The 19529-nt window shown below is 55.8% G+C and overlaps 1 protein-coding gene across 1 annotated transcript in view; it reads left to right on the top strand.

The window, feature by feature from the left end:
• The window catches only part of KIAA1755 (KIAA1755 ortholog), a 33990-nt gene extending 25010 nt beyond the window's left edge, over nucleotides 1-8980 (top strand). The window contains exons 10-15 of the mRNA XM_062202555.1: nucleotides 895-993; nucleotides 1756-1904; nucleotides 4550-4688; nucleotides 4939-5061; nucleotides 5653-5874; nucleotides 8348-8980. Of these exons, the coding sequence (XP_062058539.1) occupies nucleotides 895-993; nucleotides 1756-1904; nucleotides 4550-4688; nucleotides 4939-5061; nucleotides 5653-5874; nucleotides 8348-8980 (1365 nt within the window). The remainder of the gene's footprint in view (nucleotides 1-894; nucleotides 994-1755; nucleotides 1905-4549; nucleotides 4689-4938; nucleotides 5062-5652; nucleotides 5875-8347) is intronic.
• Nucleotides 8981-19529: the final 10549 nt, after the last annotated feature.

The following is a 19529-nucleotide window of genomic DNA, read 5'->3' as shown; positions in this document are numbered from 1 at the left end:
TTTATTTTAGCTTAAAAAACTTTTCTGTGAATGAAATCTTCCTTAAAGACCAGGAGTGTAAAACCAACCACAGTGGCAGGTGTTTGGTGTAGCGGTTAAGCTGCCTAAGGGTGCCGGTGTCCTGTGTCACAGACCTTGGGTTTGACGCCCGTATCTGCTCCCGATGCCAGCTTCCAGCAGTGATGGCCCAAGGCGCTGGGTTCCTCCATCCACGTGGGAGACCTGAGCTGAGCTCCCAGCTCCTGGTTCAGCCTGGCCCTGCCCCAGCCTTTGTAGGCATTTGGGGATTGAGCAGGTGGATGAGGGCTCTCTGTCTCAATAATAATAATAATAATAACAATAATAACAATAACAATAATATAATAATAATAATAATAAACATGCCCATGATGCTGGCTAACCGTGAGTGCTGGGCTCCTTAGTAAGTGCCTTGGGACGTGAACCCGTCTGATCCTCATACAGCCCTTGGATATAGGAATCGTTATGAGCCCATTTCACACAGCAGAAAGCAGAGGCACAGAGATGGTGAGTGACCTGCCCCAGGTCTTACAGCGAGTAACGGCAGAGCTGGGCTGAAGCGGGACCCAGCCAAGGACAGGCCCCTCCCCTCCCTTGAAACACCCTCACTGGCCCGAGCTGTTCGGCCCAGCTTCTCCCCACCCCCCATTCTCAACACCCCCACTGATCCTCAGCTTCAGCCTCCCTTGGGAACGTGTTACAAATGCCGGTTCCCAGGCCCCGCCCAAAGGGACTGAATCAGACTCGAGGGCAGGGCCCTGAAGTCTGTTGTCGCCGACCTCGAAGGCACTGTGCAGCTCAAGTGTGAGAAATGCTGCCCCCTTCCTACCCTGTGTCCACCCGGGGGCCCCCGGTGACCCCTCTTCTGCCCCACAGAAGCTGGACCCCTTCCTGGCCACTCTCCGCCAGGCCTCCTCCCTGCTACAGGCGTCCATCGAGGAGTTCAAGAAGGGGGCGACCCCTGCAGGCGCACAGGTGAGCCTGGGGCACAGGGCAAGGAAGCCACAGAAAACCCCTGATTCCGGGGGCCAAGGGCTCAGGGACGGGCCAGCAGAGTGGGCATCATCGCCCCACTATTCTGGTATTTACTGGGCCCCCACTCTGTATGCCACACTGGAGACCCAGCCCAGGGGTCCCTGCCCTCCTGGGCCTCATGGTGGCAAATGCCGTGGAAGTAAGATTGCGAGTGATGGGGAAGGGAGGGGTGGCAAGGGAGTGGAGCCCTGGGACCCAAGGAGGAGCCTGTCTCAGGGGGACTGGGCTCCAGGTGGAGGGCAAGCTTGTGCAAAGGCCCTGAGAAAGGTTTATGCTTGAGATGCTCAGGAGGGGCGAGGAGGCAGAGTGAGTAGATAGGGAGGAAGGCACTGGTGGGTGTTGTAGATCTCGGAGGGCAGGATTCGGGTCTAAGCCATCCAGCTGTAGTTTGAGGCAGGGGAGCCTTTCAGCTGCCATGTGGAGAACAGACTGTAGGGGGAGCCAGAGCACATCAGGGAGACCAAGGAGGAAGCTGGGATGGGTGTCCCAGCAAGAGATGTTGGCGCCTGGGCCATTGTGGTTGCCATGGCGATGAGAGGGGGCGTGGCTTGAGGCAGTGTTTTAGAGGGAAAATCCATAGGCTTTCTAGAGGAACTTCAATGCCAAACCACAGAAGTCAGGCTTGCTGTGGGTGTGGGGAGCCCTGGCAGGTTGCAGAGGGAGAGTGGGATTGGGTCTAAGGGGGCCTCCCCTTGCCTGCAGGAGGCCACCAGGTGCCTGAGCAAGTTCAAGGATCTGATGGAGGCCGTGCTGAGGGATCCAGGCCTCCTGGGCCTCCAGCGGGATGGTGGCGCCACCCTGGCCAGGCTGCAGCGAGAGGCCAGCAGGCTGGACTTCAACCCGGACATCAGGTGTGGACGGCTAGCCCTCTCCTCCCTGCCCCCACCCTGTTCCCCAAGTAGGGGCTTGGAGCTGGGGCTGCCCCTGAGGGAATACACAGGGCAGGCCCCGTGCAGCCCAGCTCAGACGTTACCAGGGCCTATGCCCTGAAACCTGCCCTAGGCCCCCACTCTGCACCTTGGAAAATTCCTTTTTTTTTCTTTTTAAGATTGATTTTATTTATTTGAAAGGCAGCATGACAGCGAGAAGGAGAAAGACAGAGAGAAATTGACCATCTACTGGTTCACTCCCCAGATGGCCACAATAGCCAGGGCTGGGCCGGACCAAAGCCAGGAGCCTGGATTTCCATCCAGGTCTCCCACGTGGATGCAGGGACCCAAGCGCTTGGGCCATCTTCCACTGCTTTTCCAAGTGCATTAGCAGGAGCTGGATCAGAAGTGGAGCAGCCGGGACTCGAACCCTTGGCAAATTCCTCATCCTTCCTCTGCTTTCCCTCCTTTAGCCATGGCCACCTTGAGCCTGGAGGGGCCCAGAGGCCAGCCCTGCCCACTCCTGGTCCCCCTCGCTGACTAATGACCCAGACACCGGGCTGAGCCCCTTCAAAGGCCACCTCAGTTGTTCCTGGCACTTGGCCCATGGGTGACAGGGCTCAGTGACATGGCAGCCAGGCCACCTGTCCATTGGACCCCTACCCGGCCTCTCCTTCCCCAGCTGCTTGGCCTGCCCTGGAGAACCGAGTGTCTCGTCAGGGGCTTCAGAGCGCCTGGATAATAACAGGCCTTCCGGGAAAGTACCCACTTCGCTGAATTCAGGGAGTTGGGGGAAGTCGGTAAGGAAATTGGTCAGTAGGGGGCAGGCATTGTGGCTCAGCTGGTTGAGTGACGCCGGCATCCTCTATAGGGAATGGTACGAGTCCTGGCTCCTCCACTTTCATCCCAGCTCCCTGGGAAAGCAGCAGAAGATGGCCCAAGTGCCTGGGCCCCTGCCACCCATGTAAGACCCAGATGCCCAGATGGAGCTCCTGGCTTCTGGCTTCAGCCTGGCCCAGTCCTGGCCATTGCAGCTATCTGGGGAGTGAACCAGCAGATGGAAGTTCCCTCTCTCTCTTTCTCTCTGTAACTCTGCCTTCCAAATAAGTAAATCTTTTTTAAAAAATAGAAATTGGCTCAGTAGCTGGAAGTATCTTCTCTCAATTAGATCACAGCAGCTTACCGCCAGGAGTCGCGTTTGAGGTTTGCATAAGCTTCTAAGAACCATTTGTTTATCGACCCAACACTTAAATAGCACTTAGTGCATGTACAGCCTTGTTCTAAGGGCTCTACAAATGCTGGCCCATTTGACTCCCACGCCTGAGACAGGTGCTGGCATTAGCCTGAATTTACAGTGGGGAAGTCCTAGGCTCACAGAGGTTATCGGGCAAGTTCGGTGTCATAGAGCAGGGATGTCGTGGGACTAGGACTTGAACCCGGGCAGCCTGGCCCCAGAATCTGGACCACACCACCCCATGTGCATCGCTAGCCTCAGGGTCAAGTCTTCACAGATGGACCGTGGGGCATGGGGTCAGCTCCTTGCCCCTTGCCCTGCCTGGTTGGGGCTGATGCTGGCGTTTCCAGCATACCCGGCCCCTCTGTACATGTGGATGCAGGAATCCCCGCCAGGGGGCACTGTGGTCCCACAGGATCTGCCTCATGGGTTTGTCGACTGCTGGTCCTATGGCCCCAGCCTGCCTGACCCTCTCCCTCCCTCTCCAGGCTGGCAGGCCTGTTCCCTCCAGTTCTCATTCCCAGAGGAGCTGCAGCAGGTCAGCCAGGTCCCCGAGGCCCCCTCTGGAGCAGGGGGCTTTCCTTGCTGCTTCTCCTGGAGGCAGACCCTCTGGTGAAGGGGAGGGGGCTGGGGTTTGAGATTCCTCCTTCGCCCAAGGGTGGCTGTGCCCGAGAGCCCATCTGCTCCCTTCCTTGAAGCCTCGGAACTTGGGCTGTTTTGTTTTTGTTTTTGAAAGATCAATTGGAGAAACAGCCCTGACTGGGTTCCCATGGTGAGCATCCTTTCTGCTCTCAGGGGAGCTCAGTTTTTCCATCTGTGAAATGGAGGGCCTGGGTTGCAGCTTCTCACCATCACTGCGACGGGAGTGGGATGCGCGTGCAGGCACGCAGTGCAGGTCTCTGCCTCGTGTGGCCCCCGAGGGTCATCCTGGGAATCTCCTAGCAGCTGGGCTGCCTCAGTTGGTCCTGGGCCCTGCGCTTTCTCAGAGGCGCTGGGGCAGGGTCCTCTGTGGAGCCAGGACTGAGAGCCAGGGCGTTAGAGAATTTCCTCCTCCCAGCCACTCTGCCAGGCGGCTTCTGGTGTTATCCCCACTCCACAGACAAACGCGGGAGCCCAGGAACATAGAGGAATTTGCGCAGGTCTCATCCTAGAAGGTAGCGGGACTGGGCTTTGGAGCCGGATATGTGCAGCTGCCTGTGTCCTCCAGGGGGAGGGGCTCAATGACTCTGCTTCGTCCTCAGGTCTTCTCAGTCCCCGCAGGCCCAGAGACGTGTAGGGACCTGCCCAGGTCACACAGCAAGTCAGCAGCTGGAAACTTAGGCTGGGGCCACAGAGATGGGGTGCTGGGGATGGGAGGGCATTGAGGGCTGGCTCCACCCCCTGCCTCCCCTAGGTGCCACTTGGCCGAGGCCACCACCCTGTACAGCCTCGTGGATGAGCAGCTCCATGTCCTGGTCACTGCGTCCAACCACCTCCTGGGGAGGCTGGAGCTCCGCGTCCGCCTGGGCCGCCTGGAAGCCGCCATCCGCCAGGTGTGAGGGGAGGCTGATGGAGGGGTGAGGGGCGGGCCCAGCCACCCTCCCAGGGAAGGCCCTGCCCAGCCCGCCGCTTTGTCCTGGCGCAAGGACAGCAGGCGGCAAGGCGTCTCTTTCCCTGCCAGACTCGGGTGGGTGTCAGTCTCCACCCTGGTCCTAGCCTGGCCTCCAGTGGAGTCCCACCAAGGAGCCCCGGCACGGGGCAGGACGTGTCGCCAGCCTCCCTCCCCAACCTCCCCTGCCTCAGGTCAGCGACTGGATGGAGCAGGAGGGCAGCCGGTGCCTGCAGGCCCTGGCCCCCGAGGACGGCAGCCTGGAGGCCGTGGAGAAGGCGCACGTGGAGTTCGAAGACTTCTTCCTTCAGGCTGCTGTGCGTCCCACACTGCACGGAGCGGGCACAGTCCTGGGGCAGGGGGAGGGCACCCAAGGGGTGGCCCTGCCAGGGCCAAGATGTGGAGGTGGCAAAGTGCAAACAAGTCCAGGGACAGCGAGGAGGCCAGCGCAGGTCACCAAGGGGCCAGCAACGATGTTACCTCCTCCAGGGAGCCTCTCCAGACTGCCGAGTCCAAAGAACACGCAGACACCCCAGAGGGTTTCTTAAAATGCAGCTTCCAGGGCCTTACCTGGACCCACTCGGTCAGCCCCAGACAACAGGGACAGGGACGCGGGTCCCTTGATGTGCTGGGGCTTGAACACAGAGTGAGTAAGCGGAAGTTGGGGGTAGGGGACAAACAGAAAACACAGGAACTCTGAGGACACAAAGGAGAGCTCTCAACCTAGGCTTTGGGGTCAGAGAATTTTCCAGAAGGAAGACACCTGAGCAGAGTCTGGCAAGGCAGAGGCCTGGAATGCTAATGGTGTCCCCATTCTATAGATGAGGAAACTGAGGCCCAGGAAGTCTCACAACTCAGTCATGGGAGGTGCCTGACATCCAGGGAGACCCCCTCTCCTCCCGTCCCAGGCCCAGTACCGCCGAGGCCTCGAGCTGTCCAAGCAGGCGGCCCAGCTGGGAGCTGCAGCCGGAGGGACCGGCGAGGCAGGCGGAGCAGAATCCCCGGAGCTGGCGGCCTTCACGTCCACACAGCGAGCGTTCCAGGCTAAGCTGACCCACTTCTACATGGCGGCTGAGCGTCAGCGCACCGACCTGGAGACGCTGCTCCACCTGCACCACTTCTGCAGGAAGGTGAGCCCGTGGCCCAGCCGCACAGCCCAGCCCAGCCCCGCAGGCCGCAGCGGATGGGTGATTTACTCCTGTGGTCCCATGGGGAAGCAGCCCTGGGGCGGGGAAGAACTAGGCTTGGACGTGGCTGTGTCCCACCCATGAACACTCCAGGTGCCTTGTCCAGAGGGAGGAGGGGGTGGAGGCAGATTCCCTTGTCCCAGCCGGCAGGAGGATGATGAAGATGAAGGCGATCGGGTTGTTAGGAGGGTGTGTGCTCCGTGCTGGACCCTCCCATGACCACCTCCCACACCTTGCCTGCTTAAAAGCTCACTGTATCTCTATGAGGGACGGCTGCCAGTAACCTGTCCATGTCTCAGGTTAGAACAGAGACAGAGAGGGAAGTGACCTGCTCAAGGTCGCCCAGAGGGTCGGGGTCAAGCAGGTTTTGACTTTAGAGCCCTCTCCGCTCCTGAGTCCATGCAGCCCACCCCCCGGTTTTTCTCATGGGCAGATAGAGGTCTGCAGGGATGAGGGCAGCCTGGGGGAGCTGGGGCCCAGCTGGGACGGGAGCCCCAGGGCCCTCGGCTGCTGTTTGCACTTGCTACAAAGGACGTCCCAGGAAGAGTGCCCCACAACCTGGTGCTGGCAGGCCAGCCCGGCGTGCCCCGGGCCCTGACTCACTCCGGCGGGGCTCAGAGTGGCGGGGGAGGCCCCCACTCCCAGCTGGGCAGAGTTAGAGGGTGGGGTAGAGGCAGAATCAGAGGCTTAGCGCCAGGGGCTGCACTGGCCTGCGGGGGCTGTGGGGCTGCACTGCTCGGAGCCCCTGCTCCTCCGTGGTGACAGTGATAACGGCAGATGGTGCATACGTAGTTCCTCGTGTGCACCAGGCCCTGTCCCAGCCGCTCCACCCTGGCCCAAGATTTTGCCCGTTTCACACAGGAGGAGGAGCCAGAGAGGTCAAGGACCTTGCCCAGGGTCACACAGCAGCCCAGTGGCAGAGCTGAGATTCAAACCCAGGCTGCCTGGCGCTAGAGGGAAGTGAAAGGCCGCCTCCACAGCACGGGGCGTGGCCACATGGCGCCCATCTCACTGTGACTGACCGCGGTGTCATCCAGGGTTGAGGGTGTCTGGCAGCTTTTCCCCCGGCTCGTGGGTTGCGGCCTCCTTGGCCTTCCTGGGCTCCGGGGCCTCTCCCTCAGCCTGGAAGGCCCCTCCCTCTGGCGAGCTGGTTCTTCCTCTGCGTGCTCATGTCGCCTCCTCCAGGAGGCCCTCCCTGCCACCCGGCTGCCCCGCCCTGCTCCTTCTCACCGCCTGTTTCCCGGCTGCCTGGTGCTCACTGTGGTCCGTGGTGATCCTTTGCTGCATCCTAGCTCTGGTACCCATGGGCTGAGTGCCCTGAGGCAAGGGCTGGGTCTCAGCGGCTCCAGGGGGGCCCACAGAGGGCACACAGTTGGGGCTTGCATAGAAGGTAGGAGAGGGGACGGCCAGTGCAGGGAGCCTGCGAGGAGGAGACACGCCCACCTTGGAGTCTCACCCCGCTGACTCTGGCTGTTTGTCCTGGGTTGTCCTGGCCATGGTTCTTCCACGCATGCAGCATGGCGCGGGGCGAGGTGATTTCTGGGTGGCCAGCCACGTGTGTCTGAGCCCCGGCCAGCCTGCTGGACAACACGGCAGCCCCAAGCCCGGCCCGGCCCCAGGCCGGGAGTATGAACACCACCGCCGCCATGGCCCTAAATAATAATAACCCGAGTGTGCGGCTCAGGGAGATTTATGGAGCCCTTTGCCAGCCATGAGCTCTGTGAGCTGCCGCGAATATGAAGCCATTCATCTAAAGACAAGTTCCCTTAATCCACGGAAAGATGGCTTCCTCGGAGGAAATGGCCCTCCCAGCCCCATCGCCTAACAGCTCGCTGTCGGCCTCCAAAGTAATGGAGAGAGGGATTGCGTTTGTCACAAGCTGCGGGCGCGCGGGCTCCCTGGGAATCTGCAGGCCTCTTGTGGGGGAAGTGGGCACAGGCAGAGTCACGGCCCAGGGCAGAGGCCCTGCTGGAGCGAGGTGGCCCGCGGCCTGGCCTGGGTGACTTCTGCCGTGTGACCACCGGGGCGCACCCCCTGCCTGGGCCACTCAGAGGCAGGACAGATCCGAGTTGGAATCCCAGCTTCTCCTTGATCTGCTGTGTGACCTGGGGCATGTGAAGTCACTGCTCTGAGCCTCAGTGTCCCTCTCTGTGAAATGGGCTGCGGGCTGAGCTGTCGGTGATCAGTGGGTGAGTCCTGGCCGGCCCGCAGGGCTGCTGGGGCCGTTCCCAGGTGCAGGTAAATGTGTGCCCCAGGGAAGGCAGAGAAACCGTTGTCGGCAGAGTGGGCAAGGACGTTGGTTCATTCTAGCAATCCCCAGCCCCTGAGCCGCTCTGCCGACATGTACGGCCTGTCTCTCGGAGCCCCCATGGTCCCACTCCCAGCCTGAGCCTCTGCCTTCTCTTCTCATCCCCAGCTGGCCTGGTTCCACATGGACTGTCGGGACCTGATGTCGCAGCTCAGGCTGGGTAAGGCCCAACGGGCCAGCCCCGGGGACCAGCGCCGCCTCCAGCGCTACCTGCAGCGCCTGGCGTCTGAGTTCCCTGCCCAGAAGCTCAAGGCCATGGGGCTGCAGGTGGCCTCCCTGAGCCGGGTGGGGCTGGGCCAGGACCTATGGGAGGAGGCCCGGGCAAGACACGAGGAGACCCAGGCCCTCCTGCAGAAGGCCCTGGCCCACTGTCCGAGCACAGTGGCGCCCACCACCCACAGAGGGGTGGCAGCCAAGGACCAGGGGCCGAATGGAGACGTCACTTCCAAGGAGAGGCGGGACCTGCCCCTGCAGGACTCGCCGGCCGGGGATCCTTCGCCCAAATCCCACTGGCCTCGTCGGGGCACCAGAGGGAGGCCAGGCAGGAACTGCGAGGCTGGCCAGGCTGGGCCCCCCGACCTTGCCCCCGAGCGGTTTCTTGCTGCCCTCTTCTCCCGGCAGCGGCTCCCCAGGCACAGCCGGGCCCCCCGCGCCCCTGGAGGCAGCTTCTCTTCAGAGGGGACAGACTCACAGACGTCCCTGGAGGACTCACCCCAGACAAGCCCCCCTGCGTCCCTCTAGCCGGGGACCCCGTTGCCTGCACCAGGCTCAGGACTGTTGAGCACTGGTTTCACCTGTGCTGGGAGGACGAGCACCTGCTCCCAGCCGTGGGGCACTCTGGGAGTGGGGGTGGGACCCAGATGCCGTGAAGGGTGTGATGGCTTCACAACTGTGGGGTCTCGGGGGAACACGCATTGCCACAGACCTCAAATCCCAGGGATAGGCTGGCCCAGCAGCCACCCGGAGTTCAGGGAGGTGCACGGCTTCCCCTCCCGGCGCCAGGGCAGCTGAACCCACTGGTGGGGAGATTCTGCAGTGGCCTCCTGCCTCACGGCAGCAGCTCTTAAGACAAGGATTGGCTGTGACTTTGGCTGCGACCCCAGGAACTGAAGGGCGGGACAGGGCAGGTGATTCTGGGAGGGGAGAGAAGGTGTTACGGAGCGAATTCCCACATGGGCCACTGCAGCTCAGTCCTGCTGGGGATGTCTGGAAGGCGGGAACACGCCCCCATTTATCCTGCCGGAGGGTGTGGCACTTATCCCCAACTCCCAGGGCTCAGACCTGTGGGCTGCAGGCAAAGCTCCATGGGCCTCAGCCGAGAGAATCCCCCACCGAGGTTGGAGGCCGCTCCTGCGTCCTGCACACGCAAGGGGACGGGCAAGGGCAGGGCTGCTGCTCTCCCCTCCCCTCGGCTCCTGGGCTTCCATCCTCAGATTCACAGAACCCTACAGCATCTCACATCCAGAGAGAAACATCCCATCCAGGGTTTCTGTCGTCTTTATCCCCACTGTGTCTCTGACTCTGCGTCTTCCATCCCCCACCTCTCCTTAGGCACAGCCCCTGGTGCCCAGGGGACCTGGGGTTCTAAGGCATGGGAGTAGCGGGATGAGGGGAGGGAGCACCATCGCCATCCAGCAGGTCAGCGCTGAGGCCAAGTGCAGGGTCTCAGGCAGAGGTACCCCTGCTGGCAGCTCCCAAGCACCCTTCCTTGTGTCTGCCCCATCTCGGCCGTGGGATTCGTGACTGTGATGGCCTCGGGCAGCCGGGCTCGGAGTCTTCATGGCTGCAGAAGGAGGTAGGCGCAGACGTCCTCCCAGCAGTGAGGCTGTGCAGGGGGACAAGGGCAGGCCCGCAGTAGCCCAGGAGGACCAGCAGGTGTCCTGGGAGTCATCGCAGCCAGGAGTCACAGCCCCAGGGCCTCCAGGAATCTTCTGTGACACTCAAGATTTCTCCAGCTTGGTAGGGATCCCATCCCCAGAGTTAAAGTCGGACCCTTGGGACTGGGGGCTGGAATCTGCATTCGGAATACCTGCTGTGGCGTTCCCCATGCAGCCCAGCAAGAGTGGGAGCATGGACTGGGGAATTTACTAATGGGGGGCACATTCAGCAAGGGCCTCCCTGCCGTGTCAGAACATGGCGGCGGTGGGAGGCGTCAGGTGCACAGAGAACTCACCCTAAGACCTGTGCCCACTTTGATCCCTTCCTGAAGACAGAGCCCTCATCACCTGCTCACTCCCTGAAGCCCCAGATCTCAACACCGTGGCATTGGAGATGAAGTTTCCAATATGTGAACTGGGCAGGGGACACACCAAAGCCAAAGCAGAGGTGCCTGAGCCAGCCCCACACCCCAAGCCTGCTCTGAATTCTGTGGTCTGCTCCCCGCCTGCCATCCAGAAGCCCAGCCATGCGTAAGGAAAGCTGTTTGATCAGCCCATCTCTATCCATGCCTGTCGCCTCGGAGGGGGGCCTCAGGCTCTTAAAATGCTGTTGCCATAGCAACAGCATCCAGCCAGTGGGGACCACAGGCAGGGAGCCACGGAGACTGGGGTGCAAGGATGGAAAGTCACTGGAGAGACAGTGCTGGGGAGGAGGAGGGCTGGTGGGGGGGCAGGTGATCCGAGAACCCTTGGGAGGGGGGTCCCCAAGGTCATCTTTTGCATCCTCCTATCTCCAAAAAGTGCTGCCCGTGTACTCACAAAGGCCCTGGCAGAGAAGGGGACGCAGAAATGCACTGCAATCATTACAGTATACAAGTACGGTTCTAAGAGCTAACATTCCTTTTGTGTCTTCCTCATGCCTCGCTTTGTGCTAAGTGTTACAAAGGCTTTGACTTTTTCACAACAAGCCAATGTGGAAATCCCTCGGGACATAGCGTGGGCTCAGCAGATGGCGCCCAGGCTCATTCTGTGGCGCGGGCCCTGCCAGCCCCTGCTTCCGTTGCCTGGCATCGAGGAAGAGGTTTCTCCAGAGACCACCAGTGAACCCCCACTGCATCCCGGGGGGCTTTGCACTCCGATTCCGGTGACGTCCTCGCTTTGTTTTCCGAATCCCCTTTCTTTCTCAGAGGCCCAGCTTAGTGGGGTCGCAGCAGGGAGGTTCCCATGCATGTGCAGCTCCCCATGGGTGACCACAGAACTGTGAAACTGCAAAGGCTCTGGCTCCAGGGCTGCTCCGAGGAGCAGGAAGCCGCAGGGCCCCGCCGTGGGAGTTTTAAAGTAGAGGTGGCTGCCCGGCCTAAGGGGATGACAGTGGGGCTGAGCCCCAAGTCTGCCCATGGCCCCATTGAACCACCCCCTGTGTGGGGAACCCCTGTGAAACAACCCTAAGGGCTGTTGGTGTGAGAGCCCAGCCTGGCACTCAGGGACCTTGTGTGCCCTGCGTCGCCCTACAGGTTACTTCCTCTCTCGTGCTTAGTTTACCCCATCTGTCCAATGGGGGCTTGGGGTGGATAAGGATCTTTCTCATCATGGGAATCAGCCCTGTCTTTGAATCCATGCCTGGTGCCTCCGAGTAGATGGCCACCCTCAGTTTTCCCCGTCTGTTCAATGGGCTTGTCAGTCCTGCTGGGTGAAGATAATAGGATCTCAGGACCCCTGAGCTCTGCATCAGGACGTTTTCCTTTCCAGAGGAGTGGTGGTCTTGGGAAAGAGCAAAGCTTGGAAAGCCTGCTGGACAGTGACATGGGACAGCAGCGGGACTGAGACCCCAGCAGAGGTATAGGCACTTTACAGTTTCCAAAACACCTGCTTGTCTGTCGTTTCCTCCTCTGACATTTGCTATGACCTTGAGGGCCCCAGAAGTCGTTCTCTGGGATGTCCCCTTTTACAGCTGAGGAGACTGAAGCCTGGAGAGGGGAGATGTCCAAGGTCATGCAGCCAGGAGAGAGGTTGGGGAGGGGAAGCCACAGGGTCGGGCCCGAGTTCTGGTCGATATGCAGTCGCAGAGGGTGCGTGAGCCTCCATGTGGACCCCACTCCACCCCAGACTGAGACCTGACCTCTTCCTTTCTGCAGAAATGGCTGTTGGGATTTTGTTTTTATTTGGGGACTGAACCAGTGGATGGGAGAGGGATATCCATCTGTCTCTCTCTAACTCTGCCTTTCAAATAAATACATCTTTAAAAATAAATAAATAAAAACATATTACAAAGCAGCTGGAAGAGCAGCAGGTGGGAGGTGTGCAGGTACAGCCTACGGGAAGGGGGGGCACAAGCTTCTGCACCCACCCCCCGAATCTCCAGGTGTCCGGCTCTCCGGGAGCTCCCTCGGCCCATTCTTCAGTAGAATCAGGGCATTTATGACAAACGCACAGGCAGCGTCCATTGAATGGGGAAACGTTGGAAGTATTTCCACTGAGATCCAGAATCAGATGAGGATGCCCACTCTCACCATTGCTAATCAATATAGTCCTGGAAGTTTTAGCCAGAGCTATCAGGCAAGAAAAGGAAATCAAAGGGATACAAATTGGGAAGGAGAAATCAAACTATCCCTATCTGACATGATTTTATATATAGGGCATCCAAAACTCTCCACCAAGAGACTGTTGGAACTCATAGAAGAGTGTGGTAAAATTGCAGGATATAAAATCAATACAGGCTGGCGCCACGGCTCACTTGGCTAATCCTCCGCCTGCAGCGCCGGCACCCCTGGTTCTAGTCCCAGTTGGGGCACTGGGTACTAGTCCTGGTTGCTCCTCTTCCAGTCCAGCTCTCTGCTGTGGCCCAGGAGGACAGTGGAGGATGGCACAGGTCCTTGGGGCCTGCACCCGCATGGGAGACCAGGAGAAGCACCTGGCTCCTGGCTTCAGATCAGCATGGTGCGTCAGTCGCAGTGCGCCGGCCACAGCGTGCCAGCCGTAGCGGCCACTTGGAAGGTGAACCAACGGAAGGAAGACCTTTATCTCTGTCTCTCTCTCTCTCTCACTGTCTAACTCTGCCTGTCCAAAAAAAAAAAAATCAATACACAAAAATCAACAGCCTTTGTATACACAGACAATGCCATGGTTGAGAAAGAACTTCAATCCCATTCATAATAGCTACAAAAAAAAAAAAATTCAAATACCCTAGAATACATTTAACCAAGGATGTCAAAGATCTCTATAATGAGAATTGCAAAACATTAAAGAAAGAAATAGAAGATACAAAAAAAAAAATGGAAAAATCTTCCATGTTCATGGATTGGAAGAATCAATAAAATGCCCATGCTTCCAGAAGCAATTTACAGATTCAATGCAGTACCAATCAAAATACCAAGGCCATTCTTCACAGATATAGAAAATATTTACCCAACACAAATGAAATCAGCATATGAAAGCTATCTGCACCCCTATGTTTGTTACAGCCCAGTTCACAATAGCTAAGACATGGCACCAACCCAAATGCCCATCAGCTGAAGACTGGAGAAAGAAATTAAGGGATAGGTGCATTTCAGAATACTACACAGCAGTAAAAAAAATGAAATCCAGTCATTTACAACAAAATGGATGAATCTGGAAAACATCATACTTAATGAACTAAGCCAGTCCCAAAGGGACAAATACCATATGTTCTCCCTGATCTGTGATAACTAATAGAGCACCTAAAAGGCAATCTATAGACATGAAATTGACACTTTGAGAAGCAATGACTTGAATAGCCCTTGTCTTGACTATTGAGGAACATATATTTTTAAAAAATACTATTTGTTGAACTCTTTGCTTAACATAGAGCTAAACTAAACATACGTGTATAAAGTCAATTGAAAATAGTCTCGCCGGTGCCGTGGCTCAACAGGCTAATCCTCTGCCTGCGGCGCTGGCACACCAGGTTCCAGTCCTGGTTGGGGCGCCGGATTCTGTCCCGGTTGCCCCTCTTCCAGGCCAGCTCTCTGCTGTGGCCCGGGAAGGCAGTGGAGGATGGCCCAAGTGCTTGGGCCCTGCACCCCATGGGAGACCAGGAGAAGCACCTGGCTCCTGGCTTCGGATCAGCGAGATGCGCCGTCCGCAGCGGCCATTGGAGGGTGAACCAACGGCAAAAAGGAAGACCTTTCTGTCTCTCTCTCTCACTGTCCACTCTGCCTGTCAAAAATTAAAAAAAAGAAAAGAAAATAGATCTCAGTAAAAAATAAGAGTGGGAATAAGAGAAGGAGGAGGGTTTGGGCGTATGGGTGGGAGGGTGGACATGGTGGGAAGAAGCACCATCTTCCTAAGTTGTAAATGGGAAGTGTAGGAAGTTTGTAGCTGTAAAGCTGTATAGTTCTGCATGCATTCCTACGGACTTACTTCTAAGGGTACAGTTTAAAAACTTGCCATGGGACCCCCATATCCCTTTAAGCTCAGTGGTAAAAATACCATCTTAAGTGTTAAAATGATCATATGGATAGGATTAAGGGTCTGGGAATAAAAATAGATAGAATTAAACAGGAGTGAATGCTCCAACATGGGAAGCAGTCCACACAGCAGACTCATAGAATGACAAATGCTTTAAATAGCACTCTGAGGCCAGCACTGTGGCATAGAGGTAAAGCCAATGCCTGCAGTGCCGGCATCCCATACGGGTACTGGTTCATGTCCAGGCTGCTCCACTTCCCATCCAGCTCACTGCTGCGGCCTGGGAAAGCAGTAGAAGATGGCTCAAGTACTTGGGAGACCCACGCGGCCCACATGGGAAACCTAGAAGAAGCTCCTGGCTCCTGGCTTCGGATTGGCACAGCTCTGGCTGTTGCAGCCAATTGGGGAGTGAACCTGTGGATGGAAGACCTCTCTGTCTCTCTGTGTAACTCTGACTTTCAAATAAATAAATAAATAAATCTTTTAAAAAAAATAGCACTCTGACCTCAGAATCAGCCCTTAAGGCATTCTGGTCTGGCTTTTTTTAAAGCCCACAAGAGCATTTCAGGCATGGAACGCCAAGACACTGTGGTAAAAAAAAATGTGCTACATGAAGGACCTCGATGGGTGAGACCCCAGTGGAAAGAAGTAGTCATCAAAGAAGGAGGTACTTTTCTCTGAAGGGAGGAGAGAACTCTCACTTTGCTTCTGGCCTTGTCTAAATACTGATGGAGTCTGTGGATTCAAAAGGCTTCCGTAGCCTAGGCAGCTCATATCAAGAGCCTCAGTTGATCACTGACGTCATACATAAAAGTGTTAATTGTTAAATTGGCAACAAGAATCACTGTGCACTAACTTCTCATGCAGGACCTCTGTCCTCAAAGAGTTGTATTATAATTATGTCTCAGTGCTCCCAAAAGATGTATCATTTTTGGGTGCTTCTTTAAAGTAAACTAAGTTCTTAAAAAAAAAAAAAAAGTAAAATTAACTTCCAGATGCAATGATTTTGAACGAGCCCTTGTCTCGATGTTTTGTTTTCTATTTTTTCTGTGCAAATTATTGAATTATTTACTTAGTATAGAGTTGATTTTCTGTGGATAAAGTTAATCAAAAATTGATCTTAATGGAGAATGAGGCTGGGAATGGGAGAGGGAGGAAGGGCAGGGGTGAGAGAGTGGGTGGGAGGGTGGGATATGGTGAGAAGAATCACTATGTTCCTAAAATTGTACTTATGGAATGCATGAAGTCTGTATTCCTTAAATAAAAGGATTTCTTTGGGGGAAATTAATTAATTTTTAAAAAAAGAATGACGTGGGGGCAGATGTCATGGCCCAGGGGCTAAGCCACCCCCTGGGAAGCCTGCATTCTGTATTGGAGTACCTGGGATCAAGTCCTGCCTCTGCTTCTGATTCAGCTTCCTGCGCCTGAGCCTGGAAGGCAGCAAATGATGGCCCAGGTACTTGGGTTCCTGACACCCACATGGGAAACCCGGATAGAGCTCCTGGCTCCTGGCTTCGAAATGGCCCAGCTCCAGCTGTTGCAGCCATTTGGGAAGTGAACCGCTAGATGGACGATTCCTCTCTCTTTCTCTCTCTCTCTCTCTCTCTCTCTCTCTCTCTCTCTTTCCCATCACTGTGCCTTTCAAATAAAGCAATAAACAAGTCAGAAAGTCATATTAGACTCCTGCTTCACACCATATATAAAAATTAACTAAAAATAGATCAACACCGTAACTATAAGAGCCAAACCTATAAAACGATCAGAAAGAAACAGGAGCAAATCTTCATGAGTTTGGATTTGGCAATGGATTCCTAGATACGGCACCTAAGGCACAAGCAACCAAAGCAAACATTTATAAATAGACTGCATCAAAGTTAAGAACTTCTTTGCTTCTGAGATATTATCAAGAAAGCGAAAAGACAACATATGGAGTGGGAGATCATATTTGCTAATCGTACGTATGACAAAGCTTTAATATGCAGAATCTATAAAGAACTCCTGTAGCTCAACAACAGAAAGACAAACAACACAATTAGAAAATGGGGAAAGAACCTGAATTTCTCCAAAGGAAACAGACAAATGGCCAGCCAGGAAGCAGGTGGAAAGACTTGTCGTTTGTTATTAGAGAAATGCAAGTGAAGCCCGCCGTGAGACGCCTTCTTACGGCTACTAGGGCAGCTGCGACAACAAGAGCAGACCACAGCCAATGCTGGTGCGGGGGTGGGGACACTGGAACACTTATGCTACGTTGGGGGTGGGGGAGGGGAGATGGTGCAGCCGCCATGGAAAACAGTCTGGCGATGAAGGTGAAGAAGGGACCCAGCACAGGGAGACACCTGTCTACCCAGGCTCGCAGCAGCATCCTCACTGTAGCTACAGCTCAAATGTCCAGAAACAACACAGTACGTATACACACAGATTGCATTTTGTTACACACACATGCACACACACATACACTCTGGAATACTACCCACTAAAAGGCATGCAGTTCTGATAGTGGCGACTACGTAGCTGAGCCTCGAAAGCATCATGGTGAGTGAAATAAGCCAGACGCTGGAAGACCAACATTGAGATTCCATTATACGAAATATCTAGAATTGGCAAATTCGTAAAGACATAAAGTAGATTCCAGGTTACCAGTGGCTGGGCAGGGTGGGGACGGGGGAGATGGGAGTTGCTGCTTAATGGGCAGAGTTTCCCTTAGGAGCAGTGATGCCTGCACATTGCTAATGTAATTAATGCCATTGAATTGTGCGTGGAAAAATAGTAAAAATGAGGCCAGCATTGTGGAGCGGCAGGTCAAGCTGCCCCTTGTGACACTGGCAGCCTGTATCAGCATGCTGGTTTGAGTCCTGGCTGCTCCACTTCCAATCCAGACCCCTGCTTGTGCACCTGGGAAAACAGCAGATGATGACCCAAGGACTTGGGCCTCTGCCACCCACGTGGGCAACTCAGACGGAGTTCCTGGCTCCTGGCTTTGGCCTGGTCCAGTCCCAGTTATTGCAGCCATTTGGGGAGTGAACCAGTGGATGGAAGAGCTCTCTTTCTCTAACTTTCAAATAAATGAATACATCTTCTTAAAACACTATTATAAAAGCCATGGCATGTGTCTCAATTGTTTGGCAATATTTTATTAACACCCACACCCCTTACTAAACTGTGCGTTTTGGAGGAGTGGGAACTGGGTCTCCCGTCCAATGTATCCTTGGAACAGGGTAGGCATTTAATAACATTTGTCAGATGAATGAATCAATGGATGAATTAATGGCAACTCTTTTTGATTAGTAGGGGCTGCCTAACTCACCTGCTTGGCTCAGTAGGAAAGAATCCTATTTTTGATTAACAATGTCTGCCACCTGGTGCAGGCAGGCCTACAGGTAGAAGATTTGTCCCAAATTCGCTATCCTGGAACTGGGCAGCGCCCGTCAGAGGGCGCTCGGGGCTGCCTGGAAGCAGAGTCCTGCCTCTCCCCCGGCCCCCGGGAGGGAAGAGCAGTTGTCATCCCAGCTGGCCTTGATAATCAATCACAAAGCCTCGCCAAGCCCGTTAGGATTTGTCACTGAGCCACATCCAGGTGCGCCAGGCAGGAGCAGCCAGTCGCATTTGCATCTCATCTACATGAAATTTGCATACGCCTCCACAGTCCCATCTCCTTGCAATTTTCAAGTTAAAATGTCATTACCGCTGCTGTGAAGCCTGTTATTTCATGATTTTGTTCTCCCTGGTTCTCTACCCCAACTCCTTCCTGCACCCCAGACCCTGAAGCCCAGGCAGCGGAAAAGAAATGGGGACTTGAGCTCTGGTTCTAGCACGGATCCACTTCCCTCTCCCGGCTGAGCATCCATCCTGTGCAAGTATTATGGGTAATTATCTCGTATCATCATTGCCACAGTATCCTAAGTGAAGGAAGTTGGTCTGATGGGGGAGGAGGCAGAGGGTCAGAGAGGTTAGGTAAGATGCCTGAGCTCACACAGCCCCCAAGTGGTCGAGCCAGGCTGCGGACCCAGAAGCCTCATTTCCAAGTGTGTCCTCTAAACCTCTTAATGTGGACTTGAATTCCCCCAGAGGTACCCTATCTCTTGCAGTTCTCAAAAATATACATGCCCCAGAACTTTCTGGCCCTAACCTGTGGTGGTACCCGAGTATGTGACATTAGTGCTTCTAATACTCTGAGTTTAGCCATGACCGTCCAGCAGGGTGACCAGACATCTGCTTGCCCTGGGCAGCCTGGACAATGCCCACTGACCTTGAGTAATTCTTAATAGCTCCCCAATATATCACACTGTCCTCTACCCATCTGATGTGTTTCATTGATGATCCACGTCCCCCGGGCCTTGGAGGTGGGGGGGGCTCCAGGGCCCTCCTCAGAGCTGGGGAACAAGGCAGGGGCTCAGAGGCTGAGGCCAGGGCAGCCTCAGGGCCCCTGGGAAGTGGGGATGAGTCATGGGGACAGCTGGTCAGCTAATGTCTGCAGGGAAAGAGCTGCTGGCCCATCCTTGCTTTTCTGTTGTTCCCACGCATCCAGCTCACCCTGGGGAAAGAGCCATGGGCAGGATGTCAGCCAGGGTCTGGCTGTGGCTCCCCACCCTCCACTCCTCCAGAAAGGAGTGTCCTGGATCCCTTCTGGGCCTCGGTTTGCCCATGAGTTAAAATGGGGCAATTATCCTGGCTCTAACTTCCAGGCTGGCTGGAATGGGGTGCCTGCAGGTCTCACCTGCCTCTGTACTTCCCAGGCACTTCTGCTGATACAGCCACACCCAGCTGGGGCTCTTGGGGGCTCAGGGGAGCAATGACCTGGGGCAGGATGCCCCGAGGTGCCTAGGTCAGGGCTGGGAATGTCCCAGCATCTCCCGTACCCCAAAGAAGGGCCATCGTGCAGTGTGCCTTTGAGAGCAGGTGTCAGGCTTGGGGTCTTGTCCAAGCTCAGCCATTTCTTCTCTGTAGAAGTCGCATCCCCTGCTGTGGAAACACAGAGGCAACAGGAG

This window comes from Lepus europaeus, chromosome 10 (genome assembly GCF_033115175.1).
Source record: "Lepus europaeus isolate LE1 chromosome 10, mLepTim1.pri, whole genome shotgun sequence".
In the NCBI taxonomy this organism is placed as follows: Eukaryota; Metazoa; Chordata; class Mammalia; order Lagomorpha; family Leporidae; genus Lepus; species Lepus europaeus.
Note: the sequence above shows the minus strand (reverse complement) of the source record. Positions and strands in the feature narration are given on the sequence as shown.